Consider the following 25,898-nt stretch of genomic DNA (forward strand, 5'->3'; position numbering starts at 1 on the left):
GGAATTTTTGTGAATGACTTCCTATAACAATATATCTGTGGACCAGAGGAAGACAGTGATGCATTGGAGAGTTATACAGGAAAAAACCACATTCCCATGTAATGTTCACAATCTAAATACTGCAACATAGTGATACTGCTTTAGAAAGGGTCACACTGTTGCTGCCTTTCATGACTTTACAAGGAGTCTTGCTTTGTTTTTCTTGAAACCATAGCTCTTGGAATCCTCAGCTTTCATTGGGGGGGGGAATTCTAGCCCTCAGTGTTTGAGAAAAGCTTGACCAAGCTGTACTAGTAAACGTCAAAAATTAGAAGTCAAATGAGAAGAACACATTTTATTTTTAAGATACTAGTTTTAAGCCAATCTCATGATTTTTAGGGCTACCTGCCATGATTTTTGAATAGTTGGGGTTGGCAATACTTGTGAATACCTAGGCACAGATTCACAGAGTTATTTAGGCTCCTTACTTCCAGTGAAATCAATGGCAGTTAGGAGCCTAAATGCTTTTGAAGATCTGGCCCTGAGTCCAATGTGAATGTGTAATTCACTAACACATAAGTGAAAGTGTGTTTTTTAAACTCGTGCAATCCTGGTCTTTTTCGGGAAAGTTTACAACCATGTAAGGTGTGAAGTTAAAGCTCCATGTCACTATAACTGCCCCTCTGAATATCCTTAAGAGCATGTGGTGGTGGTGATGATTAAGCTAAATTGCAAAAAGCCACTTATTCTGGAACATGTTCATGCATGTTTTATAGCGGTAGAGCTAGGGGGCTTAATTATGCTGATACAGCATCCTATAAATAGTAAAACTCTTGTTTAGACAAGGCGCAATTCACATCTATACCTCGGCGCGCCCCCTGTAACATGATTACTAATTCACACTCAGTTACACTCCCCGCCATTAACTCACTGACAAAGTTACATCTATGCTTAAAGAGCTACTGTGGTAATGCTCTTAAGGGTGTCAGTGTAGCTGCTGTTGGGAGGGGTTCTTCCGTTAGCACAGGAGCAAGTTTCATGAAATAATTCTTCCAGGGGCCTAGCCCTCTCTAGGCTGGTGGTATAGCTATGTGTCTTGGGGGGTGGATTTCACCCCGAGAGACATAGCTACACCAGTGAACTTCCTAGTGTAGACCAGCTGTCAGTCCATGGAGCCCAGGATCCTGTCATCCAACTGGAGCCGGATGCTTCAGGGCTAATGCCCAGAACAGGACAATTTCCAGTGCCCTATCCCCCGTTTAGTCTCAGCCTCTGGTAGGTTTAGGGCAGGGGTTATCGAACTGGGGGTTGTGAGCTGTCAGCCTCCACCCTAAACCCTGCATTGCCTCCAGCATTTATAATGGTGGTAAATATATTAAAAGGTGTTTTTAATTTATAAAGGGGGGGTTGCACTGAGAAGCTTGCTCTGTGAAAGGGGTCACCTGTGCAAAAGTTTGAGACCCAGGGGTTTAGGGATACTCTGGAGTTAGGACCCTGATGGTAGAGGCTCATTCATCCACTCATTTGCTAATTGCACTCGCACCCATTAACTCACGGGCATCCTAATTCACGCCCATTCATTAATTAGATTAATTACACTCCCAGGCCTTCCTGAGCTCCAGCCACTGGGGCCCAGCGCCCTAGTCAATAACAAGCGCGCTGCTCGGCCTGCCCCTGGCAGGCAGAACTACCTCTCCCATCATGCTCAGCCTGCCCACCACGTGACGGACAGCGGACCAATGGGGACTGCCGTTACAGCCGAGGCCCGCTGGCCGTTTGTAAGGAGCCATGGCGGAGGCCGCTCGCTGACTCCCCTTCGCAGGCGGCCCGGCTGGGACCCGGGGCCCGGGGCGGCCGCCCAGGTAAGGCCGACGCGAGGCCGAAGTCTCGCTCCGGAGGGGCCCCGCTGTGGCCCCCCCCGGAACAGGAAATGACATCAGGGAGGCCGGAGAGGCTACTGGGAAATAGTGGGGGGGGGTCTCAGGCCCCTTTTCCCGGGCCCTGGTGTGGGAGAGGTGGTGACATCAGCGTGTGTCGTCGGTGCTGTCGCAAGCACCCTCCTTACATCACGTGCACCCCGTGACATCAGCGACTCTGTCGCTGTGACACAACCGGGGTAACCACGGTGCTGCGGCGCACGTGCCTGTGTGATGTCATCGATGTCGCTGTGACACAACCGGGGTAACCACGGTGCTGCGGCGCACGTGCCTGTGTGATGTCATCGATGTCGCTGTGACACAACCGGGGTAACCACGGTGCTGCGGCGCACGTGCCTGTGTGATGTCATCGATGTCGCTGTGACACAACCGGGGTAACCACGGTGCTGCGGCGCACGCCTCCATGTGATGTCATTGATGTCGCTGTGACATAGAGGTGTAACCATGGTGCTGCGGCGCATGCATGCAGAGGGCCCCAGACAAATTGGAGGATTGGGCCAAAAGAAATCTGATGAGGTTCAATAAGGATAAGTGCAGGGTCCTGCACTTAGGACGGAAGAACCCAATGCACAGCTACAGACTAGGGGCCGAATGGCTCGGCAGCAGTTCTGCGGAAAAGGACCTAGGGGTGACAGTGGACGAGAAGCTGGATAGGAGTCAGCAGTGTGCCCTTGTTGCCAAGAAGGCCAATGGCATTTTGGGATGTATAAGTAGGGGCATCGCCAGCAGATCGAGGGACGTGATCGTTCCCCTCTGTTCGACATTGCTGAGGCCTCATCTGGAGTACTGTGTCCAGTTTTGGGCCCCACACTACAAGAAGGATGTGGAAAAAGTGGAAGGAGTCCAGCGGAGGGCAACAAAAGTGATTAGGGGACTGGAACACATGACTTATGAGGAGAGGCTGAGGGAACTGGGATTGTTTCGTCTGAGGAAGAGAAGAATGAGGGGGGATTTGATAGCTGCTTTCAACTACTTGAAAGGGGGTTCCAAAGAGGATGGCTCTAGGCTGTTCTCAGTGGTAGCAGATGACAGCACAAGGAGTAATGGTCTCAAGTTGCAGTGGGGGAGGTTTAGGTTGGATATTAGGAAAAACTTTTTCACTAGGAGGGTGGTGAAGCACTGGAATGCGTTACCTAGGGAGGTGGTGGAATCTCCTTCCTTAGAAGTTTTTAAGGTCAGGCTTGACAAAGCCCTGGCTGGGATGATTTAGTTGGGGATTGGTCCTGCTTTGAGCAGGGGGTTGGACTAGATGGCCTCCTGAGGTCCCTTCCAACCCTGATATTCTAGGATTCTACGTGCCTATGTGATGTCATCGATGTCGCTGTGACATAGGAGTGTAACCATTGTGCTGCGGCCCATGCACTTATGTGATGTCAACAGTGCCATGGTGACACAGAAGTGTAACCGTGGTGCTGTGATACCACTTGTGTGATGTCATCAGTGTCACTATGACACTGGTGTAGCCATGGTGCTGCGACACACATACCTTTGTGACACTGTGCTGCGTCATCTCTGCAGTCACTGTGACACCGCAATATAAGGATGCCACAGCGCATGTGGCTGCGTTTGGTAGACCAAGTGATGCCGTGAAGTCACTGTAGTATGACATCAGTGTCACATCACAGTGTTGGCCTCTTGATGTGATGATGTAAAAGTGCACATGACCAGGTTGTGGGTCCTTTATTGTCTTCATGGCGTCATTGTATTGTGATGTCATATTATTTGGCATAGTGATGTGATGATGCCTTGAAGACACAGAATTTGCATCTTTATGGTAACTTCGCAAAATCTCTGTGCATCATTACTACATTGTAAACATCAAAACACTTTGCCATTGGGAAATCACAAATCTTTGTATCATGATGTGGCATCACCATGAAATGCCACTATCAGGTCAACCTGTGCTGTAATGTGACATCCTCCAACCATCAGAGGCTGTGACTACCCAAGGGTTTTGGGGGCAGGAGGGTTGGCAAAACTTGCTCATTTTTTGTTAAAAGTGATGCAGATCTGTGATAGTTTTAGTGCGGATAGACAGATCACCTGTGGTCAGTTTGAGCATTGTGGTGTCTAACTAACCCTGATCTGAGCACCTGCCAAATGATAGGGTTTTAAAAACACTGGGACCCTTGTCTACATTAGTGTCTTTACTGTTGTTAACACCAGCACGCCAGTGTTAGCAACAATGGGAATTTTTTTTTGCCAGAAATGCCTAGGGTAGCCATTGAGTTACCGTGATATTATGACACAACATTTTGCACGACAACTTCTTCAATATTTGGTGATGTGATGGTGCAGAGGTTGTTAGAGAACAATATTTTTGCATCATGTTCATGTAATTAATTCATTGTGGCAAAGCGAAAGGAACTTCATCCTGAAGAATGCTGGATTAGGATAGTGTGTGCTGTGACTCATCTGATGTACCAACCACCCTTCTGTATTAGAGGCTGGATGCAAGCTGCTTCACTATTATGCTACATAGGGACAGCCCTGGGGCTTCTGGCATATTGACAGTGCAGCAAAATTTGGACTCACTTAATCTAGAAAGGTCTAAAAGCTGTAAATGATTTGGATCAATCTATTCAGCCTAGCTTGTAAATTAACTTTTTATTTTATTCAAGCCCTGTGTGATTAAGGAAGGAAAGACCCCTAGCAAACAACTGCATTCAGACACACTGCTTATATAATACTTCTATACTCTTCATCTGCATCTTTTAAATATAAATCAAGGAACAAAGACCAACCCAAATAATCCCACTAAAGAGTCTTTCAAATGCTATGACATTTTTTTCTCCAGTATTTTCTGAACTCTTATTATCTCTGTGTATCAGCTACATGCTTTTTTTGTTTTTACATGTAAATAACAAAACATAGAGATTCCTCTGAATCTGTAACGTTATGGGATTACTGTACATAGCCAAGTTTGTACATGTTTGGTAGCTGTTCTTCAAAGTTCCATAACGTCTCATTCAGTCCTGGGTGAATCTGTCATACATTAAAATCCTTCCTCACCACTCATCTCTTTGTGAGTCAACAATATTACCGCACAAATAAAAACAAACATCCAACTTATTTCTTCGTCTGGTTCCCAGTGTCAACTTGGTCTTGCTTAGATCAGAAGCTCATTGGGGCAGGAAATGGCTTTACTTTTGTGTCTCATCTTCTGTCGTGCACATTGCTGGCACTGAACGAACAAATAACACTTATGACAAGGTCCACATCCTGTGAAATAAATTGACATCATCCTTTGCTCGATCATAAGGTAGCTCTGAGCACAAATAGGTCTCATTGCATAGTGTTTCCCACCTACAAAACATTGGCAGATTTCAGTTTTCTTACAAAGTTCGCTGGGCTATTGCTAATGGTCTCAGTAAGGACTTGTTCTCTGACCTAGTCATTTTGGTTATATCTAGACTTGGAACAATGAGATTTTTTTTGGTAAATGTTGATTTCACTGTACATTGAAGTCAATGCAAAAATATTTTCATTGATGATCAGAATGTACAGATAAGCAAAGAAAGAAAAGAACTATTTGAGAACTTACTAGAGTTTGACTTAAGGGTATTTATTTTGTGTGTTTTGACATGTGACGTTGACAATTTGTGTTTAACAGTTATAAAGCTTTAACTTTTAATCTCAACATCTACTGTCATTAAATCATTTTGGTCCTCCCCTCTCCCCCCCACATAATTTCCTGCAACGGTGAAAAATTTAAATAGATAAAAAAAGCTTACAACGAACCATTGATATTACCAGTCAAAATTATAAATAAATACAAATCTAAGTCTCCTAGCCTAGTTTTTCATTTTGTATAGTAAAAGCCATTAGATCACTTGGTCCTCTCATTCTTTTGCCAAAGTCCTAGCACACATCATTCAAGTCCTAGCCTTATACATTCTACTCCCGGGATGTCCAGTATGTTCCAAAGGTCACTTTCTGCTGCATTGATTGTAGACCAAGGTCTTACCCTCTCTGCAGCTTACCCCTGTGCTCTCAGAGCAACAGCATGACAGTCTGCCACCAGCAGATCAAACGGAACTTCTTTATTATGACACCTCTAAAATTTAGAGGCTAGACACTGGTCAGAATTCCAGGAAGACTTGAAAGCATCAGATCTGACCTTTTCCCATCCCCCCAGACACAGAGCCCACATGAGACATTCTTACCTGAAGATGTGAGTACAACTTACATCCTATGTTGCTTTTCCTCTGAAGGAAGCGTCAGCAGTATTGTCAGGTAACATTGTGGTGGTGTGGGTGGAGGCAGGGATGGGGTTTATAAATCTGTGGTATAGAACATTGACTTTTTTGTCTGCGCCTCCCAGCATGCTGGGAACTCCAGCTGTAATGCCCACAGATATCTATAATCAACTGTGGAAAATAGTCGATCATCCCGTATCTTCACCTTCAGGGCTCTGCACAACTGTTCCCTCATCTCAGTGACTTTTTTTATCTTGTTTTACCACTCTCATATTCCCCTTCTCTTTCAGGTCATCCCCCTGTTCACTCCTACACATGGAACTAACTCACACTCTCTTAATGACCACTAAGGATGTACCCTTACATTTCTATGTGCCTTTCCTCCTCCCAATTCAGTTTGCCATTGACCACTTTCTGCAAGCCACATGCGGAACTCTCATTCTCAGCCCCATGACCGGCAAGAACAAGGCATTCACACTTGAAGGAAGGCTACCATCCGGGCAGGAGGCCAGCTGTCCTACAGAGAGCCAGTGCATAGCTCACTGTGCAGCAGTGGGGAGTAAGCAGCTTTTGGCCATGAGCCTGGAGCAAACCGTTACACGTTGAAAGCTGCTGGGGGATTTTTATGTCCATGCAGAGGAGAAGGGAGATTTTATATATATTCAAAGGACACATCAAAAAGACCCCTGATAACAAGCTGTATAGAAGTCAGTGTTTCTGCCTTAGAAGAGCTGAGACAACCCTACCAGAATTTGACCCCTGGGCCCAGATCATCAAAGATATTCAGATACCGGCATTGCAGTCCCATTTAGATGCCTTTATCCTTTTGAGGCTCTGGGCCCTGGTGCTTAAAGTAGTATCCAGATTGCTAGCAAGGGGTCAAGACCCTGATCCTTGCAGCCTTAACTCTGAGTTGACTCGTGGGGCCTGATTTGCCTCTAACACTTGTGTAACTCCTTGATGTCAATTATTCCTGATTTACACCCGGAAGAGGGAGGCTCTTTGTCTTTAGCAGACCTACGTCTGAGTTAGGGCTGACAGATGAGATCCCTACATAGTAAGAATATCATAGTAATGCCATTCTGATCAGGGTTTTAAGTTCAGACCTTGTCTACACACAAAAGTTATACCATTTTCATTAGACGGGGATAAGTAGTACAGTACAACCCTCCTCGTGTGGATGCATTTATACCAGTATTAAAGTGTTTATGCTGGTATAGCTTTTTCCCATATGGGACAGAGGGACAGGAATAAGCTGTACTGGTATAAGGCACCTTTATGTTGATGTAACTATGTAACTCTGGGTATAATTGGTAAAACTCACACATCTCTAATCAAAATAATTATATCAGTATAAAAACTGTGTGTAGACCAGGCCTCAGGGTGGGTACAACAGTATTATGGCTATATAGGCTTCTTTGTTTTCAGTTTAAACTGATTGTTACTGAAAAAATCTTGGGTTTCACAAAAAGTATTATTCATTTTTTTTCCCGATTTTCACCCTACTTTTGTATCATTCAAATATATAGAAAATAACTTGTTCTGTTAGGAAAATACGTATGTTGCATGAATTACATCGTATTACGAGAATACAGTAGTCTGTGTGTCTATGCAAAGCTGCCTGTGGAAGCGAGGCTAGAGGATACACACAATAAACAAACAGGCACGCACGCAAGCCCTGAAGTGCCTGCACGTCTGAACGTACTGACGACCCTGACGCCCACCCCGGACACATTTCAAGCCGTTAGCAGGGAGCGGTTTAAAGATCTGACCCGCTAAAATGGGAAGAAAACGAAAATCTGTATCAGATTCAGAACACAAGGAAAGTTTTAAAAAAACAAAACCAGGAGAAAAGGATGGAGTTGAGTGTACGCGCTGCAAGTGATGTGGCCCAATTCTTAAATGTAAATATTTATCGGCTAATAGTACTAGGTCTACAACTGTAAACTGATTATTCAAATGAAAAGTTTTATTTGGGGATTAGAGCTATCTTGTTTTCTTAAACTCAGAGGAAAAATTGTGTTCTGAGTTCTGTTTTAGTTCTGCAGAAAACCACACTAAATTCCATTCATCAAAACATTCATCCACTGAATACTTTTCCCCTCTCCTTCCGGCCACCAAAATAAACCCTGATATTTACCCAGAAAAATTATTAATAGATTTTTCTACTGATTTTCACCTCTTTTCGTTGTTGTAGTAATAAACACCGATAAATTCCTGGGAAAAATTAAAATAAAAACCAAAAATGAAGGGCCCTATTGATATAGTAAGTGTCTTTAAACTTTACTTTCTCCTGGACTGAAGAGACTTAAAATAGCGTATAGACTGAACATGATGCTGTGTGTGTGTGTGTGTGAGAGAGAGAGACACACACACAGAGACAGCATTGTCTCTCCAGAGCTTTTTTTGAAAGAGTGCCCACCTATCACCTCCAGCTAAAGAAACACTAGGATCAATCAGCCACCACTATTTTAACCAATGTGACTGAGATTTTCAGAGCTGCCTAAGAAGTTTGCACACCCAGTTCTCAAGGAAATGTACTGGAATAGGGCATCCAGATCCCTGACATGGCTTCAAAAACACCACCCCACCTTCAGCGCTGCTCTTAGGGTTAGATGGCATGGTGACAAACATGCTGATGGCTGCTCCATACTAGTGCCCCACTTCACACAGTCCGAGTCTCTCAGCTTGGAATGTGGCTATGTATGCATGAGGCTGACTGCATCTTTGAGCAGGGGGTTGGACTAGATGACCTCCTGAGGTCCCTTCCAACCCTGATATTCTATGATTCTGTGATCTGTGGGGCCCCTTGAAGATTTAATCCTACATTCTTTTCAATTCTTTGATTAAGAGAAGCTGTGATGAACAACACAGGTAAGGACGCTCTTTGAAATATAATTTTTAATGCTTTATTATACTCAAATGATTTGAAACACACAGCATGGTCTAGCAGATGGGGCATTAGACTGTGACTGGAGAGACTTAGATTCTGTTCCTAGCTCTGCCCTGATCTGTCATGTGATTTTGGGCAAGTCACTTCCCCTCTCTCTGCCTCTGTGTCCCACCTTTTGTCTGCTTTTTCTGTTGAGCTGCTCAGGGCAGGGGGTGTCTCACTATGTGTTTGTACAGCTCCTAGGACGCTGGGGCATTGAGCCCCATTGGGGCCTCTAGGTGCAATTGTAATACAAATTATCATAATATGAGCATCAAGGGAGTGAAGCAGGAGATCCAGTTTGACTGAGTTCTTGACTTTTCTGATGTTTCAGGCTCCCTGGAGGATGGACCCGAACTCAGTAAGGACTAAAGTCCCAGCTTTCTTATCGGACTTGGGAAAAGCTACGCTCAGGGGAATAAGGAAATGTCCCCGGTGCGGCACTTACAACGGCACCCGAGGGCTGAGCTGCAAGAACAAAACCTGCGGGACGATCTTCCGCTACGGCGCTCGGAAGCAGCCCGGCGTCGACGCCGTGAAGATCATCACGGGCTCGGATCTGCAGATCTACTCGGTACGGCAGAGAGACAGGGGGCCAGACTACCGGTGCTTTGTGGAGCTGGGGGTTTCAGAGACAACCATCCAGACTGTGGATGGAACCATCATCACGCAGCTCAGCTCCGGGCGCTGCTACGTCCCATCGTGTTTGAAGGCAGCCACTCAAGGCGTGGTGGAAAACCAGTGCCAGCACATCAAGCTGGCTGTGAACTGTCAGACCGAGGCCACCCCTTTGACCTTGAAAAGCTCCATCTTAAACTCCATGCAGGCCTCCCCTGAAACGAAGCAAACCATCTGGCAGCTGGCAACGGAGCCCACTGGCCCCCTGGTGCAAAGGATTACCAAGAACATCCTGGTAGTGAAGTGCAAGGCTAGTCAGAAGCACAGCTTGGGGTATCTCCACGCCTCCTTTGCTCAGAAGATGAGCAGTAAGAATGTGCCAGAGCACAGATTTCTCTGCTCATGCCAGACTCTGAAATCCAGCAAGGCCAGCTCTGCCAAGGAAGAGGCCGCACAGAGATGCATTCACTTCTTCGCCTGCATCTCTGCCTTTGCCAGTGATGAGACCCTGGCGCAGGAGTTCTCGGACTTCCTGAGTTACGATTCCAGCGGTAAGCGGGGCTAGGGCAGGCGTGGGCCTGCAGGGAGGTTTAGAATGACGAAGCGAGCGAAAAAAGATGGGGGTGAGTGGGAATGAGAGAGCCCAGGGTTTGGTGAGCAATATTCCAACTGATGGGTAGTGTCTGCATGAGGATGGATTGCCTGAAAGCTGCTGTCCATTCCCCCATCTGACGACTGCTAAAACCATGCCTGCCACAGAGCATTTCTGTCTCCGTCTCAGAAAACAAATGTGGCCTGCAGCAGATCAGAACCATAGGGGGCTATCGCCCCCTTCCCACCTCCCCCACCCGGGCTTGATTACCCACCTCATCCCCATGTAAGTAACTTACTTTAGAAGAGGAAGCAGAAACTTCATGTGGATGGTCTGGGTGGGAGTACTGAGGCAGAGGCAGTAACACAGTGGATCATTGCTGGGCTGCCTTATGTGGAAGAAAATCAAGAACCCAGGAGTGGGAGGCAGACAGGAGTTTCTCTTGGGGTAGCTAAACTAGGAGGGAGCATCTCTCCATTCAGGGGTGAGGGGTACACAAGACTAATGGGTTTTAAAGGGGTTTTTTGGGTAGGGAGGTGGATTTGGGTCTTTAAGTGGTGTATGTTAAGAGATGACTGTCTAATCAACCCTGCTTAAATACAGCTTTGAAAGAATCTATTCTCGCGGCCTCTGAAAGCTCCTTACTCGCCTGGTTTAGAGTGGATAAGTTCTTTATTTTGCAGGGAAGGATGCCTGGTTTGTGAGAAGTTAAAAAATTTCACTAGGGTAGGAATATAGACCTACATTGGGCCTGGATGAACGACAGTTTTAACCTGCGTTTGGATGTCAGCACAAGTGATAAGCCCAAAGTATGTGGCCAGAAGAAGAGATGATGAGAAAGGATTGTTTGTGTTTAATCGGTAGTGACCCCTGAAATATCAGGGTTATCTTCTTTAAGGTTTGGGTTGAGATAATAAAAATAAAGACAACACGCTTAATTGGACATAAAACCTTGATGAGGTTCATCTTGTCTTCAGTGGAGGGAGAAGGACAAAATTCAGCCCTAAACTGCCTCTTGTGGGTTTAGCTGGTGCAGTAACCAGCAATAATGTCATTTGTCTATTATAGTGTATAAAAGGCAAGGTTTTAGGGGTTTCTTTGTCAGAGCTATTCTTTCCCCTTCTGGAGTCATGCCATGACGTGAATATATCTCCCAAGGTATACTGCTGTGAGTATTTGGCCAATGCTTCTAACTGGACATAGAGTAAAAGGGGGTATATGTTTGTATTTGTATTTTGGATGTAATCTACATCAAGTGGCCTTTGGACTAATAAAAGAACACTTGTGTGGAAGCTGAGTAAACTAATTAGGGAAATTATTTCCAACATCTAGCAAAACCAAATTGGCTATGTGAACATTAAGGGCTTGATTTTGCTAGCTATTTAGGGACCTAAAGATAGACCTAGGGAGTTAGGCACCAAGGTGCTCTTGAAAATTCCAGTCGACACCAAGCATAAATACCTTTACTGAATTTAGGTTCCTAAATACCTTTAAAAATTTTGGCCCTACGGGACTAATTCTGATTTATGCCAGTGTAATTAAGATCAGGCATTGGCGCTACACCAGTGTAAATTATTATTCGTATTGGGGAGCAGGGGAGAGCCCCAGTAACGGATCAAGGTCGCATTCTGCTAGGTGCTGTGAAATTGGTGTATGATCAGAACCAGGCTCTAAGTGGCCAAACTATATTAACACGCATTAATGCTGCTGCTGACTTGCTGTGTGACCCGAGGCAAGTCACTTAACCCATCAGTGCCTCACTTTCCCCATCTATAAAATAGAACAATACCTAATAACTTTGGGGGCTTAACTGATTAGTGAAGTGCTTTGAGATCTTTGGGTGAGAAGTGGTAAAGAAGTGCAAGGTATTATGGTTATTGTTCAGCTGTTACCATGTCCGTTTCCACCACCACTTTGCCAAGGTGTACATACTGGGCCAGGTTAATCTCTCATGTAACACCATTTAACCTGGTGGCTCTACCCCATGAGAGAAATTGGCCTATTGAGTTCTTTACCTCTTAAATTACAAAGCAATCCTTTCAGCCAAATGTTTTGGAAATCAGCTAACCCTGGTACAAGCATGTACCGTTCCTACTGAATGTCAGAGTTGTCCGTTTGCATTGGGAATGAATTAATCTTGCCTTGAATACGGGAGCTGTTGTGCCAGCCGTACAGAGGTGTGTTGTGGTTTGATATTAGTTAGGATCGCTAATATTGAAGCAAAAGCTGCTGCACACAGAAGCAATGGAGACCCGAGCTTACACTGACATCTTATCCATGTCTGTATTCCTTTTGATTTTCCCGTTTGTTTTTCTAATTCTTACAGTTGTGTACACATGGGAAAGAAGCTCTTTTCTCACTCACTCTTTTTTTCGCACCTGTAACTCAATGTAGCTGAACTCTGGGTATGTGGCTTATTGACAGTCCGAGATCCTTACTTGTGTGGTGAGGAAGGAACAGGCCCCTTATTAACATGGAGAGGGAGAAATGGTTAGAAATGAACAAAGCTGGGGACGTTTGAAGTACAGACTAAGTTTAGATCTTGCACTTTCAGGTGAGGAACCTCACACATGGGTAGCCCCACTGAGTTTAGTTGGATTGTGCACGTCTGTCAATTTAAGCATGCACATACATGTCTGCAGGATCGGGGCCAGGATGTTGCCTTAACCTTGCGCTTAGTTATAATTGATTCGTTATAAAGACTCAACGGTTGTTTTTTCCAGGTCTCAAAGGGATCATAGTGCCCCAGTTAGTTTGCCATCCTGAATCCACCGTGCAGGCTGGCGAGCCCACTGCTTCCAAGCCAAAAAAGAGGAAAAAAGATGAAGCATCTGGTAAGGGACCATTTCAGTTCTTTAATAGGGGTTTCAGTGGGTGTTGGATCAGGTCATGGTTGATTTGGAGGAACATTTGAATCTTCTAACCAGCCTATGATTTTTTAACAGGATTCAATGAAACTAGATGTTTCCTCTGTCTTGTCTCTGAGTGCACGTGAGGTGCTGGTTGTTAGAGGTGGAAAGCACCTCGTCCATTCCATCCCTGTGCAGGGATGGAGCCCCTGGGTATCTCAGTTGTTAAACTTGACTATCAGAAGCGACTATTCTAGCTCTGCAGGTTACAAAGAATATGTTGCTAAAGCTTGGAAACGAAAGCTTTTTTAAATTGAACCTAAGGTACCCAAGGAAATAGCCCACTCCTGGCTCAAGATCCGGCCAACTGCAATCTGAGGAAAAGCGGATTGAAAAAGCCAGCTGTTGCATCTTCACTAAAAAGGCAAGGTAAGTTTCACTTCTGCGGTCTCTTTCGCTCAGCCATAAGAGCAGCAGAAATACAAAAATACCTAGTGAGTGGGGAAAAATGCTGCAAACCAAGGGCCATGAAAGAAACATTATGGGTCTGATTCTCCTCTCACCTACGCTGATGTAACTCCATTGGAATAACTCCAGGTTTGCAATGGAGTGAGATGAAAATCAGACCCTATATTCCCAATGGCCTGTGATGGGATGTTAGATGGGGTGGGATCTGAGTTACTACAGAGAATTCTTTCCTGGGTATCTGGCTGGTGAATCTTGCTCATATGCTCAGGGTTTAGCTGATCGCCATATTTGGAGTCAGGAAGGAATTTTCCTCCAGGGCAGATTGGAAGAGGCCTTGGAGGTTTTTCGCTTTCCTCTGTAGCATGGGGCACGGGTCACTTGCTGGAGGATTCTCTGCTCCTTGAAGTCTTTAAACCACGATTTGAGGACTTCAATAGCTCAGACACAGGTGAGAGGTTTATTGCAGGAGTGGGTGGGTGAGATTCTGTGGCCTGCATTGTGCAGGAGGTCGGACTAGATGATCATAATGGTCCCTTCTGACCTTAGTATCTATGAATCTATTGCAACTGATGGTTCTGTGCTGCTCTTCTGTAATTCCTCCTGCATATTGGCAAAATTATACACCTGAATACCAGTGTCTGTCTGAAAGATGGTGCTGACTCACTCTCTTGTGTAACTGCTAGGGTTTGTTCCTTCTCATTCCGAGTTTAAAAAAAAAAAGCGTTTGTAGAGAGGATAGCGTTGTGTTAATATAAAATAAAAAATTGTTTAAGATGAAACTGAACAGTTTGGCCAAACGGGAATAGAAAACTGACTTGAGCTTTTATTCTGGCCTTTGTCACTGTCTTTGTGTCGTCTCCCAGCTGCATGTTTGCGTGAGAATCAGAATCAGTGATTCACTGTCAGAATCAGTGAACAGATGCATTTTACAACCACCAGGTGGCAAATATTTGTGCAAAAAGACAAGCCAGGTTCTGTCTCCTGTTCTTCTAAAGCCCAGGGCCCTGATTTTCTTCCCCTTTACTCCTGAGTAACACCGGTATAACTGCATCAAATCCAGCAGAGCTATACCAGTGTAATTTAAGTAAGGGAGAGCCAGCACTGTCGTTCTGGCTGGGGACACAACAAGCGCAAATGCCACTAACTCAAATAACTCCTGGCTTTCTTTGAGGTATTTATACATGTATATTTTGGAACTGTTTCATTGTAGGCTCGCTTATTTCTCTATATATTTAGGATTATTTCTGTTTACCGTGATAGATACATAGGGATTTAAAGCTCAATCCAATTCCCATGGAAACCTGAGAGAGCCTTTCCATTGACATTAATGGTATTTGGATCAGGGTCTTATAAAATAAACTTTTTTTTTTTTTTCCTATTTACTCATTTTCCTTATTCACCTGAAACTCATGATTGCCAGTGGTTTGTCAGATTTTTCTTAGCACTCTTCTCTCATTACTTTTTCTAGGAAAGAGCTAAAGACTGAACAAATCAGTTTTCCTTTTCTCTGCTTCAAAGCAGTTACTGCAATCTCTGACTCCCTCTTCTATCTCATCAACTCTCAGCTGAAAATATCTTTCTCCTTGTCTGTGCATCTTACTTTTTCTTATTCTGGGGCCTGATCCTGCTACAGTCCAATGGGATTACGAGCAGTAGTAAGAGGAGTTTGTCCATTTTTAACCCGATCGGCTACTTAGAATTCAGGGCCCTGGGAATGTTCCAGTTGGAAATAGACATTGATGAAGTCTTCTGTTTTCTCTGATGCAATCATGTTTATTCACAAGGAATGAACAAAGCCCTGCTCCTGTGAATGCAAGAGGAACCAAGACCAAAAGGAGCAGTTTCTTAGCTTCTTGTCCTCAAGCCTGTTGGGCCAACAGTAGACCCAAAAACACTCTCTCTAGCTTTTTCTAGGGTCACGCTGTTCATACAGGCTCCTAGTTGGTTATCCTGCTTTTTGCCTCTGCCTTTGTCCGTTCTCAGTTCTCTCATCTCGCCCCCCCCCCGCCCCCGAAACAATACTCAGCCAAAATAGGAGTCATTGGACAGGTTCACACACACTTTTTGTCTTAGGTGGAGGCTTATGCTTACAGTTATGTTGAGTGAAGTGTGAGTTTGCACCTATCAATCTCAATGGGGTTTTTAACTCATCCTGTAACAAGGTTTCTCTCAGCTCATAACAGCTGCTTACCCTTTACTGAAAGTACTTTCAACTCTGGATTGGCTATAGCGATTTGTTTAATAGCACACAGTGACACTACGCAGCCATTTAGGACATTTAGAAGCAAAAAGCACCATAGCCATTTGACATTTTAGGGAGGATTTAGTTAAGCAAAATGTAACTATGTCCCCAATCCTGCAAATACTTACTTGATTGCCTAACTTTATGCCCTGTGTATAGTTCCGCAGACTTCAATACAATTTCTCACAGCATGTAAAATGAACCACACCTGCAAGTCTGTGCCGGTTTGAGTTCCGACTCTCATTTTGGGATATAGTTTATATGAAAGTTCATACGCAATATGAAAGGCCTGATTTTCCTGTGGAGCTGAGCACCTGCAGCTTCCACTGAATTGAGGGAGCTCAACACTTCTGAAAATAAGGTGTAAAGTTGCAGGGATGTGTGTGTGTAAGTTACACAAACACTTGGCAGTACATGCCAACTGTCGGGCCCCAATGAGTTTTAATTGTAGAGCTGAGTGAATAATGGCTTTTTAGGTTGGGAGCTGCCCCAAAAAATCTGAAGAAGAAATCTGGTTCGATTGGAAACAAAGTGAATTTTTTCATCAAATTGACCCAAAATGTTTTGAGTCAACCAAAACCAATGCTTTTTGAGTTCTTTGTTTTGATTTGGGCGTTTTTCACCTTTTTAAAAAAGTTTGTTTGTTTTTTAAAGCTGACAACATTTTGATTGTAAATTCGGGCTTGAAATGAACCTGTTGAAACAGAATGTTTCAACTCTTTTGAATTTCCTTCCCCAGCCAAGGCTATTCATCAAATTCAGAAACAGTTTTAGACCCTGAAAAATGCATTTTTCAGCAAAAAAACAATTAGTCAGAAACCATTCACTCAACTGTAGTTATAAACCCCTGAAAATGAGATGTGTAATGGAAACAATGTCTTCTTCATCACAGCAGAAACATTGCTGTTCATTGCTCTCCTATACTGTGCACCCCGTATTTCTGCTTTGCATTTAGTGAAGGGCACCAAGTTCTGGAAACTGTCTGATAAATGTAATGCTGAATATACTTTGATATATATGTATGCACACAGAGAGCTTCTGGTGTGAATCCAGCATGTATCTGGCCTTTTGCTGCTTATTGTTTCCTTTGGGAACACCATTGGGGAAGTGAAGAATGCTTATCCTCTCTGTTTAAAGAGAGCATTTGTATTTGATGAAGGGTTTCCTTTTCTTTTAGCCTGTAATCAGCTGCTGGATGAGTCACAGGTGACCTTGTCCTTCCAAGAATGGCTGGCCAGTGTCACCGAACGCATCCATCAAACCATGCATTACCAATTTGATGGTAAGTATTGTATGGGAGCCACCTCGTGAGAGCCTAGAATCTTGTCTTGTTGCTAGTTAAGCAGCATAAGTTGTGATCAGCTTGAACTATCTGCTGGGTCAAAGAGAGAAGAGCATGTGGCTTGGGGTGGGGCAAGCATTTAATTCGATTTTCTTCAGTCTTGATTCTCTTTGTAAACCAGTGGTTCTCAAACTTTCCAGATTACTGTCTCCCTTTCGGGAGTCTGATTGGTTTTGCGTACCCCAAGTTCCACCTCGCTTTAAAACTACTTGCTTACAAAATCAGACACAAATATACAAAAGTGTCACAGCACAGTCACTGAAAAATTGCTGACTTTCTCCTTTTTACCATATAATTATAAATCAGCTGGAATATAAATATTGTACTTACATTTCAGTGTGATACTTGAGCCTGTTTTTCACTTGTGAGCCTTGTCTGAAGCCCAAACCCCACTGCTCGAGGCTGAAGCATGTAACGTAGCTTCGCGGGGGTCCCTGTGACATGAAGCCCTGGGCAACTGCCCTGCTTGCCACCCCCTAATGCCAGCCCTGCACTTGCGATTCCCCTAAACCCATCCTGTGACACCCCCCTCTCCCCGGGGAGTCACAATCCCCCAGGTTGAGAAACACTGATCTAAATGAGCTGAGTACCCCTTGGAAAACCTCTGTGTACCCCTAGTTGAGAACCACTGCTGTAAACATCAAACATGGTCTGAGTCGTTGCACGAGGCTTTGTGCTGGCTTTTTGCACTGGGATGAGTTTTGCCCTTAAGGCTAGATTGTGCCTTTAGGCAAAGGATGGTGCATTAGCTGCAGTGCTTCAGGATGCATTGTGCCATGGAGAATCCTCCCCTGCTCCCCTCTTGTTCTGGGAGGTGTGTCTGGAATAAAGAAAGCTGCTGTTGCAGTCCTTACAAGGGTGCATTTAGCTGTTCCTCTGGCACCTGGCGCCGGGTAGAGCTGAGCCAAAGCTCCACACAGGCCTAGCACTTCTCTGTCCTCGCCCCACCCATGTGCTCACAGGGATATGCTCTGCACCTAACCTGGACCCAAAATCTGGGTAGGCCTGGGCAGGGCAGTGGGGTGCTCCGCTGTGGAAGCCCTCGGGACAATCTAACCATTCATGATTTGGGATCTTAAACATTGTGACCTTTGGCAACCAAAGATTTTCCAGCACTCGGGAGATTCAGGTGCGGGGAACGCCAACCTTATCGCTGAGTTTCTTGCTGAAAAGTCTGGGTGGGGCTGAGTGAATGATCTGCCTTGGCACAGGTTTTGTGAGACGATCCACTGGCTGAATAACTTCCTCCGGCTCTCAGGCGTTCTAGGCTTTTTAAAACAAAAATCCCTTCCTGGCACCTCATGTGTAGGGTATACGTCTCCACTGTTGCCGTATTCTGGGGATGTACCCTGGCTAGTCAGGGTCTGCGACAGCAAATGTTAATGAGAACTAGGTCACTTCAGTCTAGTGCATTTCATTCAGAGCAGTCTCAAAGTCCTTTACAACTGTTTGCTGTTCACACTTGGTACATGGGTTCATAAAATGGTGTTAGAAGCATGCTACGGGTGTGGGTGGAAGGTGCTATGGATGGGTACAAAAGTCCATCAGTAGAAGGTATTGTAGTTGGTTATAAGCAACTTTTTGGACTCTACAGCTATTGATTAACTGTTTATTACACCTATTAATCATTTATGAACTCTTTATAAACCATTTGTAAAGGGAATCTTATTGTAAAGTGGGACCCATTTACTGACCGGTCCTGACCCTGCCTAGCTTGTGAGATCTGACAAGACCTTAAAGGGAAAACAAAACTGATTACCTCTTGTGCTAGTGAAACCAAATCCTTGTAGAAGCACTTAAGAATATTTATTAATATCATGTCCCATACCACCTGTTTCCAGTCAAACTGCTCCTTTTTTCTCTCCTCTAAAACCTTCTTGGTTTATTGTGCAGGCAAACCAGAGCCACTGGTGTTCCATATACCTCAGTCTTTCTTCGATGCCCTGCAGCAGAGGATTTCCATAGGAAGCACAAAGAAACGGCTGCCTAATTCCACTACAGGTACAAGATCTTATGATCTCATAAGCGCAGAGCTTTGGAAATCTGAACACTGGGTAATCTCTGGTGGTTTCCGTGCAAAAATCAGTCTAGTTTAGTGTTTTTGGGCCATGCATTGGGAGTGCGAGGTATAAAAAGTTATGGGTGAGGTTGGGAGTACGCTGTTGGCCGGGCTGCAATGCATGGTGCTTCCTCCAGGTTACAAAGAAAATGAAAGGACCACTGGATATCTCTGGGGATTGGTGGTGGGATATGGAGCCTAGATCACCTGTCTCAGGTCAGCAGTGAGCAAAAGTCACTCGTGGCTACCTGATGTCTATAAAATTAGTTGACTGTCCAGTTCCCAATGAATAAGTGTCCACCCACCTCACGAAAATCCATCATGCCTCTGGGCACTAAGTGACATCTCTGCAGCCAGCCCCAGCAGAAAGGCTAAAGACTGAATGGGCCACAGAGACAGATGCCACCTCCCCTCCTCCTGGTAGAGGTGCTCACTGCAGCTCAAGAGTGGAGCTGGGCAGCGTGCGGGAGGCTTTGCGCTACCCATGCTGTCCCTGTACTTTGAATAGAGGAGGCCAGACTGCAGGGCCAGGCAATTCCTCACATCAACTTGACGCTCACTTTAAAAATCGTGTATTCACCTTTTTTTTTTTTTTTTTTTTTTTAAGTATCAACCTGACTTCAAACCTCCAAAGCCAGGAGGTGAAAGGTTACAACACAAACTCACTGTGACCCTGTAATAAGGCTCGTGGAATGGTTACAGTTACATGGTTATAACTTTTCCAGACATAAGGCCAGTGGTGGCTTTCCAATCCAGTCCACTTGGTCAGTGCCTAGTGGTGGTCAGTCCTCAGATTGGGACGGCTCTCCAGCCACTCTGAGCTGCTATGTCAATGCGTATTTACGATTCTTAAGGCTGTGGATTATTGATGTGACAGATGGTAACAGTCTCCTCTAGCAACATGCATTAGTGTAATTAATACTCCATATATTCCAGGGACTATTCTCTGCATTCATACTAACAATCCTTAGGCCCAGTGGGAGGAATTCACTCATAATCAAAGGGCTTAAATCTCTCTTGAGGTGTTGTGCTGGCCCTCTGCTGAGAGGTGAATTTCACACCATGTTCATTCATCCGGAGCAGTAACAGCTGTCTAAATATTGTTTTCCTGCTCTTTTAGTTTAAAAATGCTTAATCGGAGGCAATAGCCTGTAGTGTGTCATCTATATGTGAATCTTCGCTCGCCTTCAGCCTTGATTAGAAGAGAATAGTAAATCAGGTGACAAGGGGAAAGACTTTACGATTCACGGGGTTTTTGAAAATCATTCTGGCTGACATAGCAGTGTAACTTACCTGTTACCTGGAACTGTCTGACAAGTGACTTGCTCAAAGTCTCAGTGGTGCTTCAGCCAATTTGAAGCCATGACCTTCCTACCTCTAAGGCCTTGTATATGTGGGGAAAGCTTTTTCGATATGATCTAAGGTGTGAATGTAAAGCTATACAACCTCCCAGGTGGACACGCTCTTCTGATGTGTGAGCAGCTTTTTCTGGTTTAGCTTGTGTGGTTTGGGAAAAGCTAAACCAAAAAAGCTCTTACGCTGGAATAAGAGTGTCCTCAGAGAGGGTACACCGGTGTAAATGGTAGGTCTTGTCTACATGGGCAAGATTTTTAAGTCACTTCCTCCGACCTCTAGCCACCCACAATGTTTAGTGGAGGGAGTGCAGTCGAATGGCAGGGCACTGGGTCTGAAAAGCAAGCTCTAGTCACAGCTCTGCTGCATGAACGTGGGGCAGGTTGCTTGGCCTCTCCGTGGATCAGTTTATCACACCCAAGTTACAGGTAATAACACTGACCTAATTCTCAAGCGTGGTTTGAGGCTTGCTTTCATGTCTAACTACTTGGAGATGTTAAAGAGGAATAGTTCAAGGGCAAACCCCTCTTCGTAAATATTTACCACGCTGCTTGTCAGTTCTTTCCTCAACAGGAGACTAGTTTCGGGGAGGTCACAGATGCCTCAAAACAATGTTGTCTTGGTTTCCTAGACACGGAGCGTATTGCATCTACATTCTCCTTCAGTATCCCTGTAGGCCAGGCTATATAGCTTGTGTTTCTGACCTCAGAGGTGCGGTTCCGTCACAGAAAACAGTAGGAGGAACAATACGTGGAAGCATTTAGTCACAGCAGAAAGATGGCCTAGCATGGTGCTGTTGCAAATATTCAAGTGCCCAGACTTGTTACAGTTCAGCAGCTCCTCCCTCATATTTTATCTTTGTGGCTTCAGGGGTATTTTTTGTTCCAAGTTTACCAACATCTTGTAAGAAATATGTTTATTTGCCCCTCTTTGGAACCATAGCCTCGGGGCACCCGTTTGAGGTACAGCCAGTCAGCGTTACTATCCCTGTTTTACGGGGGAGTGACATGAGGCATAGGGAAGTTAAGTGATTTGCTAGGGCCACACACGGAGTTAGTAGCAGAGCCAGGGACAGAACCCAGCAGCCTTGACTAGAGCGGATGGAAAAATGAAATGTTGTGTGTGAAAATCTGTTTGTTTTTTTTTAACAAACACCCGCCCGCCCCAAAATTGTGGTTAACTAAACCCAAATTAAACAAATTCTCATTTAAAATGCCTTTCAGTGGAAGAAATCCAGTGTCGTCGTCATCCAACTAGTTTGGTTTCAACTAAATTGCGTTTTTCGACTCTGCTGGTCGTGTCCCATGCAGTGGCCTCCCTCCTCTTGTTACTAGATTAGTTTGCCATCAGATATAGAACAGCGGTGGCCCTACGGTTTCAGCATCTGTAATATGGTCTTCCTGTTCACAGCTTTTGTCCGGAAAGATGCACTGCCCTTGGGTACCTTCTCCAAATACACCTGGCACATTACCAACATCCTGCAGGTCAAGCAAATATTTGACACTCCTGAGGTAAGGCGTGTTTGTTCTCCTGATTCCTCTCTAAAGACCGAGCGTGAAGCCCAGTCGGTTAGGTCAGCAGGCTGGGGAGGAAAGAGGGCAGAGCTAGACATGGCTCCTGCAAACACACGCATGAGTTCATGGGGGCTGCTCACCTGGGTAAAGTCAGATCTGTGCAACCAAGTTTTATCAGCATGACTTTGTTATTTAGAAGCATGTATGTAGACTCGGCTTATACCAGCAATTGTCTTTTTGCTATACCTACAAAAGAACTGCATCTCCACTAGGAGGCACTGCTGGTTTAGTTATACTGGCAAAGCCTGTATAGCGTAGACTAGCCCGTAGAGTTTGCAGAATTGGGGCCCTCGATTGCTTCGCAACGGAGTGATTCTGAGCTGGAAAGTCTGCAATCGATTCTAGCAGTGGAAAGCATTAATTGGCAGAGTTCCTTCGGTGGGAACATTTGAGCAGGGATCAGGTGAGCATATTCCAGCCTCAGCTAGAGGGACTAACTGATTACCACAGCTGGGATCAGGCAGGAATACCTCCTACAGCTTCGAAGCAAGGGCTTTGGTGGTGGGTTCTCTCTTCTGGAGCACTGGGCAGGGACTGTAAGCTCAGATGGGCTTACCCCCCACGCTCCAGGTCTGTAGAGGTGGTTGGCAGGCACCTGTGAAGCTGAGACTGCACACCCCAGCTCTGCCAAGAGCCTGCAGGCTAAGGGTCAGTTCCAAATACAGCTTGGTGGTGGTTGACGGCCCCTAAAGCTCTCTTCTGATCATCTGTGCCTGGCTTCTGTTGCAAGATGCCCTTGGAAATCACACGCAGCTTCATCCAGAACCGGGATGGGACCTACGAGCTGTTTAAGTGCCCCAAGGTTGAGGTGGAGAGCATCGCGGAGACGTACGGTCGCCTGGAGAAGCAGCCGATTATCCGGCCTTTGGAACTCAAAACCTTCCTCAAAGTTGGTAAGTTTATAACAGAGGGAAGAAGAGTGAAATCAACCCAAGCAGCTGTTACCTCCTGACCAGTTCCTACCACTCTTGTTTGAGAAAAGAGAGAACTGTCATCCAGTGGTCTGAGCATGGTGGGGGACAGACGGGACACCCTGGATTCATTTGTGTGTGAGGAGTCCTTAGTTCTGGCCATACTGGGTCAGACCAATGGTCCATCTGGCTCAGTATCCTGTCTTCCAACAGTGGCCGGGGCCAGATGCTTCAGAGGAAGTGAACAGAAGGGGGTAATTTCCCAGCTCTGCCACCGACTCTGTGGGTGAAATTCACATCCGTGCAGAGGGTCGGTACAAGATCTATGCACCACTTATTTCCACGAGCGTACAGGCCTCATGCTGATAAATGGCACCCTGCCTGAATCTGAGCAAGTCGCCTCACCTCTCTGTGGCCCCAGACAGGGCTAGTGATGCTTCATCCGCCTTTGTAAATGTGTTGGATGAAATCAAGTGCCAGATACGGTCAGCTCAATGACTCATGTCATCGTCCTGTTAAAGACTTCTGAGAAAACCCTTTCCTTGCAAAATGGGGCTGGTTTTACATCCTGGGAGTACCGAGAGGCCCCACTGTGTTTGATGCTGTATAATCGTGCCCTGAGACAGGTCCCACCCAAAGTCTTACAAGCTAACAGACAAGACAATGGATGGAAGAAAGCAAGTGTTATTCTAACGAAGGGGCGGGGCATGGAGCCTCAGGGGACACGATTGAATTCTGTGGCAGAAATGGCCGGGAATTCTGGTTTAAGCCAGCGTTTGTGGGATTTATTTTTTAAGCAGTTGTCATTATGGCACAATTAATGCCACTTGGGCAGCCTGGGTGTGCCCACAGATTGGGTACTTGGCCATCTAAAGGACCAGCTATGCCCACAGCTACTCATCCTTAATTTTCAGCCTAGTTTTAACCAGCCCTGTATGTGAGGTCATTTTTTTACCTCCGTCTAATATATTGTTAGAGCGATACAGCTGACATGCTACCGCCTCTTGCTTCTTTTTCCCCAGGCAACACATCACCTGATCAGAAGGAACCGACACCTTTCACTATTGAGTGGATCCCGGATATTTTACCCCAGTCCAAAATTGGTGAGCTGAGGATTAAGTTTGAATATGGCCATCACAGGAATGGACATACCACTGAATACCAGGAGCAACGCCCTTCACTAGAACAGACCCTGGAGCTAACCCCTCTAACCACCATCACCTTTCCTTGACCTAACACACAGCCCCTCTCCAGCTAAGTTTGCACAGCCCTGCTCCGTGGCCTCTCTGCCCGGGGCACTATTAGCATTGAACTTGTACGGGGTTCCGTACTGAACTGCTCTGTAAATCTGATGTTTTCTGATTTCTAAATAGCCGCGGGACCTACACTAGACGAAAGGCACCTCACCTGCTCTCTAAATAGCATATTTTGATGCTGCTTTACATGTAGTCTTCACTCAAACTGTACTGTATTCTGAACACACCTCTGCATTCCCATTCACCAGGATGCATTGAAATCCTTGGGGTGTAGTTCCTTTCTGTCACTTCCCCCTTGAAAACAGACTTATCCACAGCTCACAGCTGGGAGAAGACAGTCTATTACGAAGGGAGTTAGATCCTTGTGTTACTACATGAACCATCATGGCAGTGTCTGATTTTATGCCATACTTTAAAATATTTTTTTTAAATAAAGCACACTGGAAAACGGTGCTGCTTTTTGATTTCAACCTCTTTTGGCGGGAGGAAGGCAATTTGAAAAGGAGAAAAGGCCCTGTACTAGGTTCCTTCTCCGGACTTACAATACTATTAGCCCATCATGCCAGTGATGGGCGGGTGAACTGAGCTACAGAAGGGTTCCGAAGACTTGCTTCAGAGAGCAGCAGCCGCACAAACCAATGCACTGCCCTCCTGCTGCTTTTTCTTCTCCTGCCAGTTTTAGGCCCTAATCCAAAGGCTGTTGCTGGCTGGGTCTTTCCACAGCCCTCAGTGGGCTTTGGCGCGGGCCCCCTCCTCCAAGCCCTCCGAATGTGTTTCCTATTCAACAGCAGCTCGGTTGTGTGCAAAACACTCAAGCATGCCAACCAAGAGTGGTAGGATCAAAATCAAATTCAAACAGGAAGTATTCAAGGGCTGTAGGAGGTTTAGGTTCGCTTCCCTCTTCTGCTAGATTTGAAACCTCAGCACTCGAAGGAATGGCCTCAGTGCTGGGCTAAGAGCCAATCTGATGGGAGAACTGCCTTAATCCTTTCTGTTGAATTTGTTCCACTTTCACTGCATATTAACTGGGCCAACATACCCTGCTGAAGCCCCCAATGGGGTGAGGGGTTAGGGTGCTTAGTTAACATGTAGGAGATCCTTGTTCAAATCCCCACTCTACCTGCTCAGAGGGTCTCTAGCTGATGAGGTAATAGCCCTGGACAAGGGCCATTTTACAGGGCCTCTTGTTCCTTTTAATTAAAGATTAATTGCAGGTGGATGCAAAACCCCCTGCACTCATTCTTTGTCCACCATGATCAGGATACGCACAGGTTGTGGCAAACCCCAGGGCACTCTCTGCCCAGCTCCCAGGGAGAGTCACAGGTGGGCAATTCCTGTCCCAATCCCCTCCTTGTCCCAAGAAGACAATGGACTCTTGAGAAAGAGCGGGGAGGGGGGGTTCAGACAAGGATGGCCCACCTCAAAGGACAGTCACCAAGGAAGCAGGAAATCCCTGCTGAACAGGCAGCTGGGGCATTTGAACCAGGATCTCCTCCAACCCAGGTAAGTATCCTAACCACTAGACTAGAGGGAGAGGGTGGGTATTGTGTTGGCCCAAATCACATTTAATTAATGTGAAACAGACTG

General features: G+C 45.5%; 1 protein-coding gene across 2 annotated transcripts; it reads left to right on the forward strand.

The window, feature by feature from the left end:
- Positions 1–1,750: 1,750 nt before the first annotated feature.
- LOC311513257 (uncharacterized protein C2orf42) lies at positions 1,751–24,763 on the forward strand (the record flags this gene model as incomplete). Of its 2 annotated transcripts, XM_084614943.1 has the most annotated exons (9): positions 1,751–1,841; positions 9,382–10,216; positions 12,981–13,091; positions 13,431–13,535; positions 16,994–17,098; positions 19,052–19,159; positions 21,981–22,081; positions 22,875–23,037; positions 24,078–24,763. In XM_084614943.1, 8 exons carry the CDS (start codon positions 9,394–9,396, stop codon positions 24,284–24,286), a joined length of 1,725 nt encoding a protein of 574 aa, XP_084471069.1. In that variant the 3' UTR covers positions 24,287–24,763. The 2 variants fall into 2 exon arrangements, with proteins under 2 accessions (XP_084471069.1, XP_084471068.1); XM_084614942.1 differs by lacking the exon at positions 1,751–1,841 and having other exon boundaries at positions 9,373–10,216.
- Between the last annotated feature and the right edge of the window lie 1,135 nt (positions 24,764–25,898).

Source organism: Lepidochelys olivacea (genome assembly GCF_965140295.1).
Source record: "Lepidochelys olivacea isolate rLepOli2 genome assembly, chromosome: 26".
In the NCBI taxonomy this organism is placed as follows: Eukaryota; Metazoa; Chordata; order Testudines; family Cheloniidae; genus Lepidochelys; species Lepidochelys olivacea.